The 21,425-nt window shown below is 41.7% G+C and overlaps 1 protein-coding gene across 2 annotated transcripts in view; it reads left to right on the top strand.

Moving 5' to 3' along the window:
* Nucleotides 1–10,823, top strand: part of LOC141271967 (uncharacterized) — an 83,194-nt gene extending 72,371 nt beyond the window's left edge. The window contains exon 7 of one of the 2 annotated variants that reach the window (XM_073682221.1): nt 6,297–10,823. In XM_073682221.1, coding sequence (XP_073538322.1) covers nt 6,297–7,450 — 1,154 coding nt within the window. In that variant the 3' untranslated portion in view covers nt 7,451–10,823. The remainder of the gene's footprint in view (nt 1–6,296) is intronic. The other variant, XM_073682220.1, reaches the window with a different exon arrangement.
* The last annotated feature ends 10,602 nt before the right edge of the window (nt 10,824–21,425 follow it).

Below are 21,425 nucleotides of genomic sequence, written 5' to 3'. Positions count from 1 at the left end.
TTAAATTATCAGACTCTTCCATTTCTCTATTCTCTTTGCCAAAGAGTATCCAAAAGATCAGAAACCGCAGGATGAGGAGTATCAACTTTTAGAGTAGGGAAGTTCAGCTTTGACTTGGTCATGAATCGGCTTAGAAGATCCTTCAGAAGAGAGACAAGTGCCAGTGATCTGAACCCTTTAGATACAGTTATATGAAAAAGTTTGGGCACCCCTATTAATCTTAAGCTTAATGTTTTATAAAAATTGGTGTTTTTGCAACAGCTATTTCAGTTTGATATATGTAATAACTGTTGGACACAGTAATGTTTCTGCCTTGAAATGAGGTTTATTGTACTAACAGAAAATGTGCAATCTGCATTCAAACAAAATTTGACAGGTGCATAAGTATGGGCACCTCACCAGAAAAGTGACATTAATATTTAGTAGATCCTCCTTTTGCAAAAATAACAGCCTCTAGTCGCTTCCTGTAGCTTTTAATGAGTTCCTGGATCCTGGATGAAGGTATTTTTGACCATTCCTCTTTACAAAACAATTCCAGTTCAGTTAAGTTTGATGGTCGCCGAGCATGGACAGCCCTCTTCAAATGATCCCACAGATGTTCAATGATATTCAGGTCTGGGGACTGGGATGGCCATTCCAGAACATTGTAATTGTTCCTCTGCATGAATGCCTGAGTAGATTTGGAGCTATGTTTTGGATAATTGTCTTGCTGAAAGATCCATCCCCTGCGTAACATCAACTTTATCACTGATTCTTGAACATTATTGTCAAGAATCTGCTGATACTGAGTGGAATCCATGCGTCCCTCAACTTTAACAAGATTCCCGGTGCCTGCATTGGCCACACAGCCCCAAAGCATGTTGGAACCTCCACCAAATTTTACTGTGGGTAGCAAGTGTTTTTCTTGGAATGCTGTGTTTTTTTGATGCCATGCATAACGCCTTTTTGTATGACCAAACAACTCAATCTTGGTTTCATCAGTCCACAGGACCTTCTTCCAAAAAGAAATTGGCTTCTCCAAATGTGCTTTTGCATACCTCAGCCGACTCTGTTTGTGGCGTGCTTGCAGAAACGGCTTCTTTCGCATCACTCTCCCATACAGCTTCTCCTTGTGCAAAGTGCGTTGTATAGTTGACCAATGCACAGTGACACCATCTGCAGCAAGTTGATGCTGCCGCTCTCTGGAGGTGGTCTGAGGATTGTCCTTAACTGATCTCACCATTCTTCTTCTCTGCCTTTCTGATGTTTTTCTTGGCCTGCCACTTCACGCCTTAACAAGAACTGTCCCTGTGTTCTTCCATTTCCTTACTATGTTCCTCACAGTAGAAACTGACAGGTTAAATCTCTGAGACAGCTTTTTGTAACCTTCCCCTGAACAACTATGTTGAATAATCTTTGTTTTCAGATCATTTGACAGTTGTTTTGAGGAGCCCATGATGCCACTCTTCAGAGGAGATTCAAACAGGAGAACAACTTGCAAGTGGCCACTTTAAGTAGCTTTTCTCATGATTGCATACACCTGGCTATGAAGTTCAAAGCTCAATGAGGTTACAAAACCAGAAAAAGTGCTTTAGTAAGTCAGTAAAAAGTAGGTAGGAGTATTTAAAACAAGAAAATGATAAGGGTGCCCATACTTATGCACCTGTCAAATTTTGTTTGAATGCAGATTGCACATTTTCTGTTAGTACAATAAACCTCATTTCAAGGCAGAAACATTACTGTGTCCAACAGTTATTACATATATCAAACTGAAATAGCTGTTGCAAAAACACCTATTTTTATAAAACATTAAGCTTAAGATTAATAGGGGTGCCCAAACTTTTTGATATAGCTGTATATTCATTTTTCTGCTAACCCATACTGTACAGTATATATAAATAAGTTCAGTTTAACATACGGTAATTATCATTAATAACTAATACCCATATACTGTACATGTAGCAACTCAAATGAATATATGCATTAGGAAGAGGACAAGAGTCAATGCTACTATAATAATAACAATTTTATTAACCCCTTTACTCCCGAAGGCTGTTTGCACGCTAATGACCAGGCCAATTTTTACAATTCTGACCAGTTTCACTTTATGATGTAATAACTCTGGAAGGCTTCAAAGGATCCCACTGATTCTGAGACTGTTTTTTTGTGACATACTGTACTTCATGATAGTGGTATAATTAATTTGATATGACTGGCGTTTATTTGTGAAAAAATCAGAAATTTGGCGAAAATGTAGAAAATTTTGAAATTTTCAAACTTTGAGCTTTCATGCCCTTAAATCAGAGAGATATGTCACACAAAATAGTTAATAAATAACATTTCCCACATGTCTACTTTACATCAGCACAATTTTGGAACCAACATTTTTTTGTTAGGGAGCTATAAGGGTTAAAAGTTGACCAGCGATTTCTCATTTTTCCAACAAAATTTACAAAACCATTTTTTTAGGGACCACATCACATTTAAAGTGACTTTGAGGGGCCTTTATGACAGAAAATACCCAAAAGTGATATCATTCTAAAAACTGCACTCCTCAAGGTGCTCAAAATCACATTCAAGAAGTTTATTAACCCTTCAAGTGCTTCACAGGAATTTTTGGAATTCTCAATTAATTGATCTAGGGGTGCAGTGAGCATATTGATACTACATGTGCCTCACAAAATAATTACATTTTTACCACCAAAGTTTTGTTTTAGCCCCAGATTTCACATTTTCACACTGGGAAATGGGTAAAAGTGGCACCAAAATGTGTCACACAATTTTTGCTGAATGTAGAAATACCCCATATGTGGCTGTGCAGTACTGCCTAGCGACACAGCAAAACTCCGGAGGGACGGAGTGCTATTTGCCTCCTGGAGCGCAGATTTTCCTAGAGTAGTATGCAGGCTCCATATACACAGCTCCTAAGTGCTAGAAGAGCAGAATCTCGCCTCAAGTTAAATTATACCCCTTTGGGAATTTATCTACAGGAGTGGTGAGGATTTTAACTACATGGGTGTTTCCAGAAACAAGCAGCAGTGGATGCTACTGAGTGAAAATTGCAGACTGCCGTTGTAGTGACCAGTACGTTATGCCCAGCTTGTGCTTCTGGAGACATGTACCCGTAAATTAGGTGGGCTCTCATTGCTACAGAAATGCCAAACATGTGGACGCTAACTGCGGTTTAGGCACACTGTGGGGCTCAAAAGGGAGGTGGGCATTTGTATTTGGGAGCACAGAATTTGCTGAATTTCTTTTGGGGGGGGAAGCATTTTGCTTTTCCAGAGCCTTTGTGCTACTAGTAACATGGAAGCCCCCTATATTTCCGTTAACAGATGACGGACCTGAGTGGGGACTTGCTTTTTTAGTGGATTGAGTCGAAGCTTTTATTGTAATCCACGTCGCGGAGTCTCCGATCCTAGGTAAGAGTGGCTGTCTTACCTCTGCCTGCTCCCGAAATGCTGAGCATTTTTTGGGGGTTCAAGGTGCTCACCACATATCTAGATAAATTCATTGGGGGTCTAGTTTCCAAAAAGGGGGCACTTGTTGGGCATTTCCACTGTTTAGGCACATCAGGGGCTCTGCAAACGCGACATTGCACCCGCAGACCATTCCATCAAAGGCTGCATTCCAAAACGTCACTCCTTCCCTTCCGAGCTCTGCCATGCTCCCAAACAGTAGTTTTCCCCCCACATATGGGGTATCAGCGTACTCAGGAAAAATTGCACAACAACTTTTGGGGTACAATTTCTCTTGTTACCCTTGTGAAAATAAAAAAAACAGTCTCAGAATCAGTGGGATCTATTGAAGAGTTCCAGAGTTATTGCATCATAAAGTGACAGTGGTCAGAATTGTAAAAAATTGGCCTGGTCATTAATGTGCAAACCACCTTCGGGGGTAAAGGGGTTAAGGTCTGTAACTGTGGTTGACTATATATATAGTCATAGGAAACGTTGCTGTAACCTGGTATTCAGCTCACCCATGGAACGAGGATCTCCTCTGCACGGACGGTCTTGTATTATAGCACGGAACAATGAAGAGAAAAGGAAGGTACATCCAGCACTGGGTCCTCACTGGTTCCCCTTTTCTCTTCTGTGGTTGACTATCCCCCACTCCTGAATGACAGGCATCTTTTAATTTCAATGTTTACTAATCTACTTTAGCTTAACCATGAGAACTTCCCTTTAATGCTCTTTATGTATGCCATGATAGTCACCTGATTTTTATTATTTTCTTGAACGCTAGCATTAACTATTTGCAGCCTCGCATTATCCTTGACCCTGCCATTCCGGGATCCTTTTTCACTGATATTGTACATTGCCCTATGACCATTTTCATTTCATTTTTTATATTCTCTTGATGTTTTTTTGTTTACTTGTTATCTTTTTAATGTATATTAATAAAATTGTTATTTTTATAGTAGCATTGCTTCTTGTCCTCTTCCTAATGCATAACCCATACTGTAGCTTGATAAATAGCATGATATGAGTAACCCTGATTTGTATGAGCTACTCCATGTTTTGGTAAAGGAGTATTCTGTCATTCAGGAAAAGAAGTCGGGGTTAAAGGGATAGCTGGTATTTATACTATAATTCCTATATTGGGATTTTGTCTTTGCTGCAAGGAGTCCTTTGGTGAGAAATCCTAGAGGAGTCGCTGACTGGTAATTTACATGTGATTTGCAAAATATTGTCAAATATGGAGTCTGGTCATACACTAAAGTAGACGTTTACTGGGAACCTGTCATCAGGTTTTCCCTATAATAGTCGTTGTCAGCATGTTTTCCAGCCTTTTAATACATTTTTAACAAGCCTACATTACTCCCCAGGCAGTGCATTATACCTTAAAAATAAAGCTTTTAAGTTGTCCTGCATTGCATTAAAATGTGCACCAATCGGTCCAATGGGCTTCTCTTAAATGTGCCCCACACCTGCTCTTTGCCTTGAAACTCTGCTCCTCAACTTTTGAAGGACATATACTTCATCCACACAACCAGCAAAGCCTTTCGTATACACAGGCTCTTTTCTCTCCCGAGTACATCAAGCATAAGGGATGACACGCATGCGCCAGACCACTAGATGCACATTAGAATGGAATGGAGCGCTGGTCAGCTTAAAAGTTTTTTCTAATGTATATGGCGCTGCCTAGGGTATATAGTGCGCTTTTTAAAAATGTACTGAAAGTCTGGAGAACGTGATGAAAACAGCTTGTATAGGGAAAACCAGGCTCCTCAGCTTGCATCAAAGAAGGGGACCTGATATATGATGTAATAGTATGTCATATGTTGGGAAGGAATTAAATCATATTTGTGTTAAAAAAATTCTATTATTTTTGGCAATTTTTTTCTTCACATTACAATCTGTATTAAAGATAAAGATTAGAATAGAAATCTTGTAATATTCACATTTGCCTCTGGGTTGTTTTTTTTTCGACTCTAACTTCCTGTTGTTTCGGGAAACAACACCTGTACATAGCCAGAATGGTCAGTACTCGACCCTAACTTTTCTGTTGAATTATCTAATATGCCTGCGTAAAGGTCATTGTGAACGGAGGGGAGTAGAGTTAGCATTGACATCGCCAATTATGATCGGTGGATTGTTTATTTAATGAAGATTGTGATATGAGAAAAAAAGCAGTGACAATTTTTTTAAAAAATACAACACAATAACCTGACTTAAATAATAACTTGTGTTCTGTTAAAGCTTCCCTTTAAAAGCCAAAGAGTGAAAAACATTTAATGAAATCTAAATTTTAAAAATTTGTTTTAACACCCCAAAAAAATGGTCAATGATTTGATTTTTGCTTCATTCTCTATTGTGTTTTTTCCTTGCAAGCAAATTAAATGAAGATAATAATACCAAAGAATTTGTGATTGCAGTCATTTTCAGGAAGAAACTGAGTATTATCTGACAGAATTGCAGGGGTGACAATACTTTTGGCCACCACTGTATATATGACGATATTGTTCATCCATTGTTAGCTGCTCTGTGCGAGACTGCATGCAGTTCTCAGTGAGGGTATGAGACGGAGACCACCTAACATCACTGACCTGCAGGCTCTTTAACGAGTCTCCACTGAACATTTCACTATAAAATATTGGTAGTGGTAACACTAAACCATGAACCTATGAAGAAAGAGGCTTCAGCAGCAAAGTGAAAAACTAAAAGTAGCCATCATTGACTTGTTCATTTTTTTTATTGAGTTTTACTATTTTACAATTTTGTGTAGAAATTTTTATAAAAATGTTATAAAATGTGTAATAATTTACAAAAGAAAGTGTAATTAAAAACAAATAAAGTCATTTTTATTTTTGGCAGATGACTGTACTAGGAGCTCTGAGGGACATCTGATATTTTCAGATATTAAAGAAGAAAATCATGACATCACACCAAATACATATGAAGAGCAAGCCATTATGCCAGTTATGTCTCCAAATCTATCATCTGATACTTTTCAACAGGTTCTATCTTCTGTTTCATTAGAACCCAAAATGCAAAATAAAAATAACATGAGGGATAGAAAACAACAAAGCTGTTACACAGTGAAGAAGCCATTTTCATGTTCAGAATGTGGGAAATGTTTTAATGAGAAATTAAATCTTTTGACGCATCAGAGAATTCACACAGAGGAGAAACCATTTTCATGTTCAGAATGTGGGAAATGTTATAGCCTTAAATCAAGACTTACAAGACATCAGAAACGCCACTCAGGGGTGAAGCCATATTCATGTCCAGAATGTGGAAAATGTTTCATAGAGAAATCAAACCTTGCTACACATGAGAGAATACATACTGGGGAGAAGCCATTTTTTTGTCTAGAATGTGGGAAATGTTTTACCCACAAATCAGATCATCTTAGACATCTGATAACTCACACAGGGGAGAAACCATTTTCATGTTCAGAATGTGGGAAATGTTATACCATTAAGTCAAGACTTGCTAGACATCTGAGAATTCACACAGTGGAGAATCCTTTTTCATGTGCCGAATGTGGTAAATGTTTTACAGAAAAATCAAATCTTGTTACACATGAGAGAATTCATACAGGGGAGAAGCCATTTTCATGCTCAGAATGTGGGAAATGTTTTACAGACAAATCTCAACTTGCAAGACATCAGAAAAATCACACAGGGGAAAAACCATTTTCATGTTCATATTGTGGGAAATGTTTTACAGAGAAATCTCCGCTTGTTAGACATCAGAAAAGTCATACAGGGGAGAAACCATTTTCATGTTCTCAGTGTGGGAAATGTTTTACAGAGAAATCATATCTTGTTAGGCATCAGAGAAGTCACACAGGTGAGAAGTTATTTTCATGTTTAGAATGTGGCAAATGTTTTACTCAGAAATCAATTTTAGTTAGACATCAGAGAATTCACACAGGGGAGAAGCCGTTTTCATGTTCAGAATGTGGGAAAAGTTTTAACCAGAGATCATCTTTTCTTAGACATCAGAGAATTCACTATAAATAAAGAAATAATTGTATCAGCTCAACCCATCTTCTAGGAGAAATACAGGTGAAAGGCCATTTGTTTGATGCATGGACATTTTCAGGCCAGTCTCCAGTTAAATAGCGGAAAAAGAAATTGTTACGGTCCAGCACCAGTAACATAGTTTTATATAGGCTGAAAATGAACGTGTTGGACCTTGATGAACCTTTCTCCATCAGTTATACACTCTCTATTGCTAGATTATTAATAACCCACAATGCCATTTGTTGTGAGAAAAGCATCCAGCCATTCTTTTTAAATGCTATTATAGTATCTGCCATTACTACCTCTTGTGGTCGGGCATTCCACAATCTGACTACTCTAACTATAAAGAACCCTTTCCTATTTAGCTGCCGGAATCTCCTTTCTTACACATGTAATGAATGTCCCTTGGTCATTTGTAAGGTATTTGGAAGAAATAAGTAATGTGCCAGTCCTTTGTATTGACCACACATGTATTTATTTATGCGAAAGAGATCTCCTCTTAGGCATCATTTTTCTAAAATAAACAAGCCCAACTTTTCCAACCTGTCATTATAGGAGAGGCCTTCCATCTCATGTAATAATCCAGTTTCCCGTCTTTGAACTGACTCTAACTTCCGAATATCCTTTTTAAAATGTGGAGCCCAAAACTGCATCCCATATTCTAGATGTGGCTTTATAAGTAAGTTATAGAGGGGTAATAATATTTTTGGATCAAATTATTTTATTTCTCTTTTTATACACCCAAAAATCTTGTTTGCTTTTGCAGCTGCTGCTTGACATTGAGTACTGCTGCTTAGCTTATTGTAACCAGAATGCCCAACTACTTCTGTTCTGTAGTTGTAGCCCTGAGTATATTTCCATGTAATGTGTATGCAGAAAAAATGGTTACTCTGTCCTAGGTGCATTACTTTATATTTATCAACATTAAATCTCATCTGCCATGTATTTGCTCATGCAGACATCTTATCCAGGTCATTTTGTAATATACAGTCTCACTCAGTTTTTATTATCCTACATAGTTTTGTGTCCTCAGCAAATACTGATCCTTGTTGTCCCCACTGCTCCCTGTACAGATATTTGTGGTCTCTACTGTTCCCTGTACAGATCTTTGTGGTCCCCACTGCTTACTTTATCCCATTAAGAGACTATGCCATTTACTGTACCTGTACATTTTTTTCTTTCCCTATACCAGTTCTTTACCCAGTATTCCCAGCCCTTGCTTCTGAAGCTTTAGTACAAGGCTGTTGTCTGGTACAGTATTACATGCCTTTATAAAGTCCAGATAACTCACATCAGTCGCATTACAAACATCCAGATTTGCACTTACCTCCTCATAGAAAACCAACATGTTGGTTAGACGTGACTTCTCATGCTGGTTGTCAGTTATTCTATTATTCTCTGCAATATATTTTTGCATGTCATCTCTATAATGCGCTCCAAAATTTTGCTGACCACTTATGTCAGACTTACCGGATGGTAGTTACCTGGATCCACCTTCTTACCTTTCTTAAATATCAGTACCACGTCAGCCATCCTCCAATTTTGCAGCACCAACCCTGTATCAAGAGAGGTAAAGTGATACATTTTCAGTTTATTTCCATCTTCAATAAAAGTTACATAAAACCATGGAACCCGAAATACATAGCTGCCCTTGGTGTTTTGAACTTCTTAAAGTAAAATCTTATTACTTAAACTTATCCTGGAACACAACGCTTCTTCTATCAAAGAATTAACATGTGAGGGGTGGGGTAAAAAACATGAATTTTCATGTGAAGAATGAGAGAAATGTTGAAATGTTATAACGATAACTATTGTTACGTCTCAGAAAAGTCACACGGAGGAGAAGTTATGATCATGTTTAGAATGTGAAAATGTTTTAACCACAATTAAATTCTTCTTAAACATCATAATTCACCAATGGGAGAATCCATTTTTATGTATTGTAGGTGGAAAGTGTTGTAGCCAAAGCCCACACCTTATTCAACATCAAAGAACTCACACAGAAAAGTAGCCATTCTCTCAATTTTTTTTAATTTAACATTTTGTTGATAAATTGGAAAAAAACTACAACGGTTAAATTCAAAGTAAAGTTGCGTGTCACACAGAAGAAAGGAAAAGCTATATAGAATGTTAAATAATGATTAAGAATTAGATTCCAATAAATATATTTTTATTGAAAAGTAAATAGAATAAAAAAAAGCACTTAGATACTGAATGGGCACCATATTAGAGATACATCTAATAGTATGTTGGACCTCTTTTGGTCTACAGAACAACAGCAATTTGTTGTGGAGTAGAATTACTCAAGTATGGAAACTTTTTTCTGCAGGAATATTGGCCCATGTCGAAAGGAGAGCTTCTCATAGTGGCTGCGAAAATTGGCTTTCTAGGACATTGCTTACTGTAGTCTTTACTTTCTGCTTCCCTGAAACAGCAATTGCATTGAAACAGGTCATCTCTTGTGATAGTCCATCAGTACTAAGGAAAGATGAGTTTTGTGTTCAGATAAGTTAATTAGAGCGGCAATGTTGTGTTCATCCGCTGTTTGCGTCACTAAACACCGCCTGGTCATCAGAGAGATTCTTAACATCCCCCTTAAGTTGATGAGTTATACTTCCTCAGGATCCTTTTTCACCTGGTGTTTTTTTCCAATTACACTATTTTTGTCCCAATTATGCCATCACTGCATGTGAAAACCCCACAAGGTTGGCAGTTTTCTAAATAGGCCGACACAAAGAGAGACGGGTTGACCTGCTTGTTCTGAAATGTGCTCCTCATGTTATGTAGAAAAGCTCAGAATTTGTCTTCTTCAAAAAAGTAAACTTATATTGAACTTTCACATTTTAAAAATTCCAGCATAGCAGTATATTAGTTGATGTGTGTTGACCGTAGTCTTTTTCGGAGCTTATAGCAACTGCATGAATCTTGAAAGGGGGATATATGTTTACCATAAAGTCAGCATTCAGTTTTTATGAATATTGTCCATAAAACATTTCTTATTTATATATACTGTTTAACTGCATATTAAAAGGTTTGTCCAATAACGCTTTTGCCCTATCTGACATCAGTCATGGAAAGATGCTACTATACATGATCGAGCAGTAGCCGAGACATTCACCTGATGCCTATTTTGTCACATGAAAGATGATAAGAGCTGAGCAACTGTCCCAATCACTTATCATAATGTCTCCCCATGTTTGATGTCAGATCAAAGTGGTAAAGAAAAGGCAATGGACATTACCCTTAAAACATACTACAAATGAATGAATAAACTTTTAAACGTATATCCTCGTGTTTGGATCTATATTTCTTTTTTTTTTTTTAACTGTATCAGATTAGATCCCAGACTACCATGGATCCCAGACTGTGTAAAATTTATTAAGACACTTTGTTTAGAAATTATTCTTTCTTGACAATTGACACAGGCTAGGGAGTCTACTATCCATCTCTTCACTATGGTTTTGCATGCTAGAAAAAATTAATCACATGGCAATATTCCGACATGTTGCTATAGCTCTTCATCAAGAAGATGTAACAGGCATACCCCAAGAATAACTAGTACTGCAGTTTGGACGACCTCAGAAAATAAGTTTATCTATTTTCATCCAAAAGGTATGAATATCAGAACAGAACATTAGATACATAAAATCACCTGGACCCTTTGAAGCATCAATGGCCCCACATAGTTCTCCATACAGTATAATGGTCCCACATAGTCCTCCATACAGTATAATTGCCCCACATAGACCTCCATACAGTATAATGGCCCCGCATAGTGCTCCGTACTGTATACACAGCCCCACATAGTGCTCCGTACTGTATACATGGCTCTACATGGTGCTCCACGCAGTATACATGGCGCTCCATGCAGTATACATGGCCCCACATGGTGCTCCGTACTGTATACATGACCCCACATGGTGCTCCACACAGTATACATGGCCTCACATGGTGCTCCGTACTGTATACATGGCCCCACATGGTGCTCCACGCAGTATACATGGCCCCACATGGTGCTCCATACTGTATACATGGCCCCACATGGTGCTCCATGCAGTATACATGGCGCTCCATGCAGTATACATGGCCCCACGTGGTGCTCCGTTCTGTATACATGGCCCCACATGGTGCTCCACACAGTATACATGGCCCCACATGGTGCTCCACACAGTATACATGGCCCCACATGGTGCTCCACACAGTATACATGGCCCCATATGGTGCTCCACGCAGTATACATGGCCCCACATGGTGCTCCACGCAGTATACATGGCCCCACATGGTGCTCCACGCAGCATACATGGCCCCACATGGTGCTCCGTACTGTATACATGGCCCCACATGGTGCTCCACGAAGTATACATGGCCCCTCATGGTGCTCCGTACTGTATACATGGCCCCACATGGTGCTCCACACAGTATACAGTGGTGGCCAAAAGTATTGGCACCCCTGCAATTCTGTCAGATAATACTCAGTTTCTTCCTGAAAATGATTGCAATCACAAATTCTTTGGTATTATTATCTTCATTTAATTTGCTTGCAAGGAAAAAACAAAAGAGAATGAAGCAAAAATCAAATCATTTCACACAAAACTCCAAAAATGGGCCAGACAAAAGTATTGGCACCCTCAGCCTAATACTTGGTTGCACAACCTTTAGCCAAAATAACTGCGAACAACCGCTTCCGGTAACTATCAATGAGTTTCTTACAATGCTCTGCTGGAATTGTAGACCATTCTGCTTTGGCAAACTGCTCCAGGTCCCTGATATTTGAAGGGTGCCTTCTCCAAACTGCCATTTTGAGATCTCTCCACAGGTGTTCTATGGGATTCAGGTCTGGACTCATTGCTGGCCACCTTAGAAGTCTCCAGTGCTTTCTCTCCAACCATTTTATAGTGCTTTTGGAAGTGTGTTTTGGGTCATTGTCCTGCTGGAAGACCCATGACCTCTGAGGGAGACCCAGCTTTCTCACACTGGGCCCTACATTATGCTGCAAAATTTGTTGGTAGTCTTCAGACTTCATAATGCCATGCACACGGTCAAGCAGTCCAGTGCCAGAGGCAGCAAAGCAACCCCAAAACATCAGGGAACCTCTGCCATGTTTGACTGTAGGGACCGTGTTCTTTTCTTTGAATGCCTGTTTTTTTTTCCTGTACACTCTATGTTGATGCTTTTTCCCAAAAAGCTCTACTTTTGTCTCATCTGACCAGAGAACATTCTTCCAAAACGTTTTAGGCTTTCTCAGGTAAGTTTTGGCAAACTCCAGCCTGGCTTTTTTATGTCTCGGGGTAAGAAGTGGGGTCTTCCTGGGTATCCTACCATACAGTCCCTTTTAATTCAGATGCCGACGGATAGTACGGGTTGACACTGTTGTACCCTCGGACTGCAGGGCAGCTTGAACTTGTTTGGATGTTAGTCGAGGTTTTTTATCCACCATCCGCACAATCTTGCGTTGAAATCTCTCGTCAATTTTTCTTTTCCGTCCACATCTAGGGAGGTTAGCCACAGTGCCATGGGCTTTAAACTTCTTGATGACACTGCGCACGGAAGACACAGGAACATTCAGGTCTTTGGAGATGGACTTGTAGCCTTGAGATTGCTCATGCTTCCTCACAATTTGGTTTCTCAAGTCCTCAGACAGTTCTTTGGTCTTCTTTCTTTTCTCCATGCTCAATGTGGTACACACAAGGACACAGGACAGAGGTTGAGTCAACTTTAATCCATGTTAACTGGCTGCAAGTGTGATTTAGTTATTGCCAACACCTGTTAGGTGCCACAGGTAAGTTACAGGTGCTGTTAATTACACGAATTAGAGAAGCATCACATGATTTTTCAAACAGTGCCAATACTTTTGTCCACCCCCTTTTTTAGGTTTGGTATGGAATTATATTCAATTTGGCTTTAGGACAATTCTTTTTGTGTTTTTTCATTGAAGACAAATTAAATGAAGATAATAATACCAAAGAATTTGTGATTGCATTTTCAGGAAGAAACTGAGTATTATCTGACAGAATTGCAGGGGTGCCAACACTTTTGGCCACCACTGTACATGGCCCCACATGCTGCTCCACGAAGTATACATGGCCCCTCATGGTGCTCCGTACTGTATACATGGCCCCACATGGTGCTCCACACAGTATACATGGCCCCACATGGTGCTCCACGAAGTATACATGGCCCCACATGGTGTTCCGTACTGTATACATGGCCCCACATGGTGCTCCACACAGTATACATGATATAATGGAGGAGGGTCTATCTCTCTGTTACCTCAGTTATAATGGAGGAGGCTCAATCACTGTCAGTGTCCTCAGGTATAATGGAGGTGGCTCTATCTCTGTCAGTGACCTCAGATATAATGGAGTAGGCTCTATCTCTGTCAGTGACCTCAGATATAATGGAGGAGGCTCGATCTCTGTCATTGTACCTCAGATATAATGGAGGAGGCTCTATCTCTGTCAGTGTCCTCAGATATAATGGAGGACGCTCTATCTCTGTCAGTTACCTCAGATATAATGGAGGAGGCTCTATCTCTGTCAGTGACCTCAGCTATAATGGAGGAAGCTCTGACTCTGTCAGTGACCTCAGATATAATGGAGGAGGCTCTGTCTCTGTCAGTAACCTCAGATATAATGGAGGAGGCTCTATCTCTGTCAGTGACCTCAGATATAATGGAGGGGGCTCTCTCTCTGTCAGTGACCTCAGATATAATGGAGGAGGCTCTCTCTGTCAGTGACCTCAGATATAGTGGAGGAGGCTCTCTGTCGGTGACCTCAGATACAATGGAGGAGGCTCTATCTGTCAGTGACCTCAGATATAATGGAGGAGACTCTATCTCTATTACCTCAGATATAATGGAGAAGGCTCAGTCCTAGGTTAAATAAAGTATGTATTATCTTCCTGACAGGACTGACATCTCTCCATCTTACTCTCTCTCCTCACCTCTCTGGGTCCTCTCCTTTCCTGTCTCACTCCCGTAGGTTGATGGGAGATGTAGTTCTTTCTCCATGCAGGATTATATATAGAGATAAGAAGTTTTCCATCCACTGAATGTTTCTGACCTGATCCCAGTCAAGTACGGTCTGCTGGTATAGCAGGCTCTGTGCTAGAGGATGTTGTCTTCATCCCCTCAGTTTAACCTTCTATAATCTGGCAGCCAGGGCCGGCTCCAGGTTTTTCTGGGCCCCGTGCAAAAGAGTCTCAGTAGGCCCCTATAACACATACCACGATTCATGATGCACAGATATAGTTAGAGAAATATAGGTATACAACACAGGGCCCAGCCTGCCCCCTCATCCTTCACATATGCAAACTTGCACACACACACACACACACACACAAACACATGGTACGCAGACATGCATGCACACACGGTATGCAGACATGCACGCACACATGCACACAGTATGCAGACATGTATGCACGCACACACGGTATGTTGACATGCATGCACACATGCACACGGTACGCAGACAATTACACAGTATGCAGACATGCACACACACAAGGTACGCAGACATGCACACAGTATGCAGACATGCACACATACACACGCAGTACGCAGACACGCGCACACATGCAAACGTGTTATAGCAGAAGATGAGGCCCCTCAAGTTCAAAGACCCCATCTATGCTATATAAGCCTGACAGTTACTTTAGGTCAAAATAACAGCGGCTGAATGTTCCTTCCTTGTATCAATAATGTGTCCTTGCTAGAAGATAACGTGGCCTTGCTAGCCAGATACGTCTAATTAAATGTTTCAAAGCATACAGAAACTAGTTTTTTTGCTTGCGCAGCTAAATTGTATAATCGAACCATATATGGTAAATCCGTTTCCTGCCTTCAGGGTGTATATTAACCCTGTGTTTGTAATAAAGTTTAGAGCTTGTTGACGCATACATCCTGTCCTGTGTCTCATTCTCTCAGATATCGTAATCCAAGGATAGAAGACCCAGAATGCAGTGACGACAGCTGGCGCCCGAACAGGGACCTTGAGTTAATCTACCCAGGGGTGCTCGACCGGTTCGAGACGTGGGACGAGTGAAGCTCTCTGTTGGTGATATATACAGCGCTGAGGTAAGAATAACTGTTATATTCTACCTAATTATATCACTACATAGAAGAGACTCCCTCACCCCCGAGCGGTCGGCTCCCAGGTAATTCACAGATTGTTGTCTGGCTCAGGTCCCTTTGAACCAGTAGAATTCCCTCAGATAAATTGACAGTCCTGCCTTCTATCCTTTGGAAAAACTTAAGAATGACAGTATGGATCCGATGATTGTGTTGTGGGTGTGTCTTGGGATCGGTGTTTTTGGTCTGTTTTCTGGCTGGCGTATAAGTCCTGGAAGGCTAGTAGTGGTATGGTTCAGAAACCTTTGTGGCCCATTGTCTAAGTGACCATTGTCTAAGTGACTGAGGAGTCTACTTTAAGTGAGGAGAACCAAAAGAATGGGGAACCAAAATGCCAAAGAAGGCATTACAGCCAAAGACTTAGTAGTACGCAGAGAAGGGAAACAGGCACTGATTGGAATTGACAAAATATTGTGTAAAGCGGGAATGAATGAGAATGGAGAGATGAATGGAGAGAAATGGAAATCATTCTTTAACTCCTATCATGGATGGCTGAAAGATAAGGGTCTGTTGAAGACAGTGGATGTATGGATGAATGCATGCGCTTATTTTGAAGGAAAGATTGAAGAACTAGGAGACGGATGTTACAGACTGACAAAAACCGGAATGACAGATTTAACTCCCTGTCCGCCCCCGACGTCACCCCCACCCCAGTACCAGAATTCTCAGGAACCCAATTGTTGGGTTTGCCCCAGATGTGGACAGCAGAACCCCTTGACAGTAGACATCTGTGTGGCATGTGGAGGACCGAGACCCCACCCAGCTAGTCTTTTTCCAATGAGAACAATAGTAATACCGGGAGCCCCAGGTGCACCGGGAGCGGACCAGCAAGTCCCAGGACAAGAACCCCGCACGGTGTTAATATATAGACCATGGAGTCCCTCAGAGCAATTGGCACTGATCTCCCAGCTGCCAGATCCGTCCCAGTCCCCTATGGGTTTTGCCAGAATGATAAGAACCATATAGGATACGTACAATGCAACTAGGTTGGATCTACAGGGGGTAATTAAGGGAAAATTGGCAGATGAAGCCCGCTATGATAGGTTGATAGATGAGACAAAAAAACAGTATGCCAATAGGACCGGATCCGTAGATGCAAAATCTAATGATGCAGCAGCTGGAGTCCTATTCGCAGCAGCGTTGGTAAAGGCATGTAAAGACAGAGAGGCAGGTTACACTAGAAGACCGGGTTCAAGGTAAGGAAGAAGACCCCAAAGATTACTTTTGGGCACTAAAGAGAACTTGGTCAGAAATGTGATTTATTCCCGAAAATAAGACTAGTGAGAGGGTATTAGCAAGTGCTTTCATGAATGGACTAAAGAAGGAGATTGCAGAGAAGGTAAAAGCAAGTAGACCAGACTGGAGATCAGTGAAAGCAGAGGATTTGGCTAGAATAGCCCAGGGGGCACAGCATAACATAGCGCAGGCAAAGAGAGCTGCCAGAGTACACATAGTAGAGACGACCCCTAGAAACAACAGAGACAAAGGACTGACTGCAGGAGGGGGACAGAGACTGTGTTACGGATGTAAAAAGCCAGGACATTTTAGAAAGGACTGTAGGACCAACCCGTATCCAAATGCTCAGAGTACGGGTCCTCCAGCTGACCAAACAACCCCCCCATAGGATGAGGGTAGTTTGCACATGAACCCCCTCATCTCCTTACCCCCAACTCCCAGTTGTATAGTGCAGGTGAACCTACCAGGGGGACATGAAATCGATTTCCAAGTAGATACGGGGGCCGACAATTCAGTAATTACGCAAGGTAATTGGCCATACACTGACACTGATTTTTCACATCATGTCATTGCCACCCCCTTCAGTTCCCCGTCTATCCTGCTCCCTGTCACTAAGAGAATTCCCCTGCAAATTCAAGGAGCTACTGTAAATAGCCAGCTCATGGTATCGCCCCGAGGCCAATGTAATCTTTTGGGAAATTATGTGTTGTCCCAATTACAAGCACATATTGAATATCATCCCGATGGCACTGTCACCATGACCCCAGGTTTAAAACCAAGTACCCTTTGCAAAATTATGTCACTAGATATTGCCAGCATAGAAGAGACAAATGAGTTTCCCCCGATATTGGAGCATGCTGTGCCACATGACTTTTGGGCCTCAGACAAAACAGATGTTGGTAGGTTAAGAGTTCAACCAGTAATGGTAAAATTAAAACCAGGAGCAATCTTGCCTCAACAGAGGCAGTATCCCCTTAGCTCGGCTCAGGAGAATGCCATAGCCCAGCAAGTCCAAAAATTGCTACACAGGGGAGTCCTAGTCAAAACCCAGTCCCCTTGCAACACTCCCCTGTTCCCAGTAAAGAAAAAGAGTGTGCCAGGACAACCAGCCGCATATAAAATGGTCCATGACCTCCGGTTGGTTAACAAAGCCACAGAACTTCTAACACCAGTTGTGCCCAACCCTCATACTCTTCTGTCACAGATACCTTCTAACGCTCTTTGTTTTTCAGTGGTTGATTTGGCAAATGCATTTTTCAGTGTACCATTACATCCTGACTGCCAGTACTTGTTTGCTTTCACATTTCAGGGTAGTCAATATACATGGACAGTGTTGCCACAGGGTGCCCAGAATTCACCCACAATGTACACTGCAAGTCTGCAGGAAATACTGGAGGGATGGTCTGAACCACATATCGTTGTTCTGCAATATGTCGATGACCTGCTCATTTGTGCCCCCTCCAGGAAACAATGTCATAGTGCAACTATATCGCTTATGTTATTTCTCTATCACGCTGGCTGCAAGGCGTCGAAAGATAAGCTTCAGTTTTGTAAATCTTCAGTCACCTTTTTGGGACATTGCATTACACCAGGAGCCCGCCATTTGACAAATGCACGTAAACTAGCAGTACAGGCACTCACTGTCCCCATTAATGTTGCAGCCCTCAGAACTTTTCTTGGACTGGTCTCCTAATGCAGACAGTGGATTCATGCCGTCTCTATTTTGATGCAGCCCCTCTATGACTGTCTTACCCCAACACCTTTTGTACTAACACCAGAGGCAATAGACTGTTTTTATTCACTCAAAAACCGTATTTTGGCCTCTCCAGCTTTGGGTACCCCTAACTATGAGCTCCCATTTACTCTGTACCTTCATGAACAAGCTGGACATGCAGCAGGAGTTTTAACTCAAACACACGGTGATAATCAGAGACCTGTTGCCTACTTTAGTGGCAGATTAGACGCGGTAGCCAGAGCTGCGCCATCCTGCGTACGTGCTCTGCATGCTGTTGGACTATTACTCCATAAATCCGCAGACATTGTTCTTGACCACCCGCTCACCGTTCTAACACCTCATGATGTCTACACTATATTGAATTAAGTGCAACCCGCTCACCTCTCAGCAGCACGTCATCTTAGGTTACAATGTGCACTGTTAATGCCTCCCAATGTTTCTTTACAGAGGTGTACTACCCTGAATCCAGCAACTTTGTTACCTCTCTCGGATCTAAAGGAGGGGTCAGGTACTGTGCTTTTTAAGGAAGATCCAAGAGAGGAAGTTCCTCATGACTGTGTACAAATGATGGCACAAGAAACGGCAGGTTTACCTACTGTATTTGAATATGAATTAGAAAATGCAGATTTTGAATTTTTTGAAGATGGATCCCGTCATCAGGACGATTCAGGTACTTTCCATACTGGATATGCAGTTGTCTCCCTCAATGCAGTAATCAAGGCAGAACCAATGCTCCCACACCAATCGGCTCAAGAGGCTGAACTTAAGGCCCTAACCGAGGCCTGTAAACTAGCAGAAGGTAGTATTGTTAACATTTACACAGATTCTAGGTACGCATTCGGTATATCGCATGATTTTGGTCCCATATGGAAGTCAAGAGGTTTCCTAACGGCAGCAGGACACCCCATTAAGAATGCTGATGCGGTCCAGCAGTTAATTGATGCACTACAACTACCCAAAAAAGTAGCTGTCATAAAGGTAAGAGCACATACCAGATGCACCGACCAGGTGAGTAGAGGAAACGCGATGGCAGATGCAACGGCAAAAACAGCAGCCTGTAAGCCGCAACAAGGGCCAACAGTACGTCAGTTAAGTGCCCCTAAAAACCCCTTTGTGTCAGAGGACATCTTATCCCAAATGCAGGCTCAGGCTCAAAAGGAGGAGGTTGATAAGTGGTTAAAGGATGGTGCATGCCTGAATGAAGCAAATGGGGTATGGGGGAAAGGGAAACGACAATGCCTTCCAAGGGCACTGTACCCAGCAGCTGCCCAGATACTACATGGGCCGACACACCAATCTAAAATGGCTGTGATGAGTGTGATGCAGAAACATTGGGTGGCACCAGGATTCTCCCTGTATAGAAAGCCTGATACAAGGGTGCATGATATGTGCTACACATAATCAGGGTAGAGTAGTTAAAACACCACCCAAACACACACCCCGGCCCCTCTATCCATTCCAGAGACTGCAAATTGATTATATTCAGCTGCCAAAGTCAGGATCATGGGAATATGTGTTGGTCTGTATTGATTTGTTCTCATGATGGCCAGAGGCTTTCCCGATTGCCAAAGCCACGGCTGCGGCAACCGCAAAGAAACTGCTTGCGGAGGTGGTCTGCAGGTATGGGGTACCAGAGGTAATTGAGAGTGACAGAGGTACACACTTCACAGGTGAAATAATGAATGAAGTCACGTCAGCTCTAGGAATTCAACAAGCATTCCACACCCCATATCACCCGCAAAGTAGTGGTAAAGTGGAAAGACTGAATGGTACATTGAAATTAAAAATTCAGAAAGCCATGGCTGAGACAGGAAAACCATGGCCGGACTGTTTACCGCTTGCTCTGTTTTCAGTAAGATACACGCCTAATAAAAAGACTGGACTCTCTCCATATGAGATATTGTTTGGCAACGTACCCAGCCTAGGGTGTTTCTATCCGCAAGCATTAGAAATGAACAACCATGTGCTAAGTTCCTACGTGAGGGCTTTACACAAAAAGATTAAGCAAGTACATGATAATGTCTTCAGTTCTCTTCCAGATCCAGATCAATACTCTAGCAGCCATACGCTGCAACCTGGAGACTGGGTGGTTATAAAAAGACACGTGAGGAAAAGCCTAGATCCACGGTTTGACGGACCCTTTCAAGTTCTGCTGACCACAAGTACAGCCGTTAAGCTAGAGGGAAAAGAGACCTGGATCCACGCGTCCCATTGCAAAAAGATACTAGGAGAACCAGCGGACAAAGAATGATGACATTGTTTATACTTACCTGCATACTTACAACCACAGGTGCATGGACTAGGTTGAGCACCACAGATGGAGACGACAATAGATTCATTAAACACCATCTTGCTCTAATCGATGGACTAAAGGAGCAAAACCAGACCATTGCTAATTGTTGGATATGTACACTTGCCCCTGTGACGTCCACTAGCATACCCTTTCTCGCTGTCCCAGTCTCATGGGAAGAGAAACTTTTGGGTGAACTGTTCAGATACTTGGGCCAATAATGCCACACAGAGACTGTGGAATACCACTGTTGGGATTCCCGTAGTAGGATGGACAAAATTTCCGAGGTGGCAAGGGAACCTGACGGGTCAAATAATTCCCAGGTTGTATTTAGCATTTAAAGGAGGGGAGTGGGTACCTCGTAACAAAACAAAAATTAAGGAAGCTTTATGATGAGGCCAACCTCAAGAATCAGGATTCCTGGTGGGCAAACACCTTTTCCTTTCTAAATCCCGCAAATTGGTTTAAAGCAGAGGTCCCCAACCGCCGGTCCGCGGACCAGGACCGGGCCGTTGGGGTTTTTCAGCCGGTCCGCGGGCAGAGGGGGCCCCTCCAGCCTCCAGCAGGGCCGCCATCAGGG

Source organism: Phyllobates terribilis, unplaced genomic scaffold (assembly GCF_046119375.1).
Source record: "Phyllobates terribilis strain yellow unplaced genomic scaffold, ASM4611937v1 Scaffold_5__5_contigs__length_657084704, whole genome shotgun sequence".
Classification (NCBI taxonomy): Eukaryota; Metazoa; Chordata; class Amphibia; order Anura; family Dendrobatidae; genus Phyllobates; species Phyllobates terribilis.
Note: the sequence above shows the minus strand (reverse complement) of the source record. Positions and strands in the feature narration are given on the sequence as shown.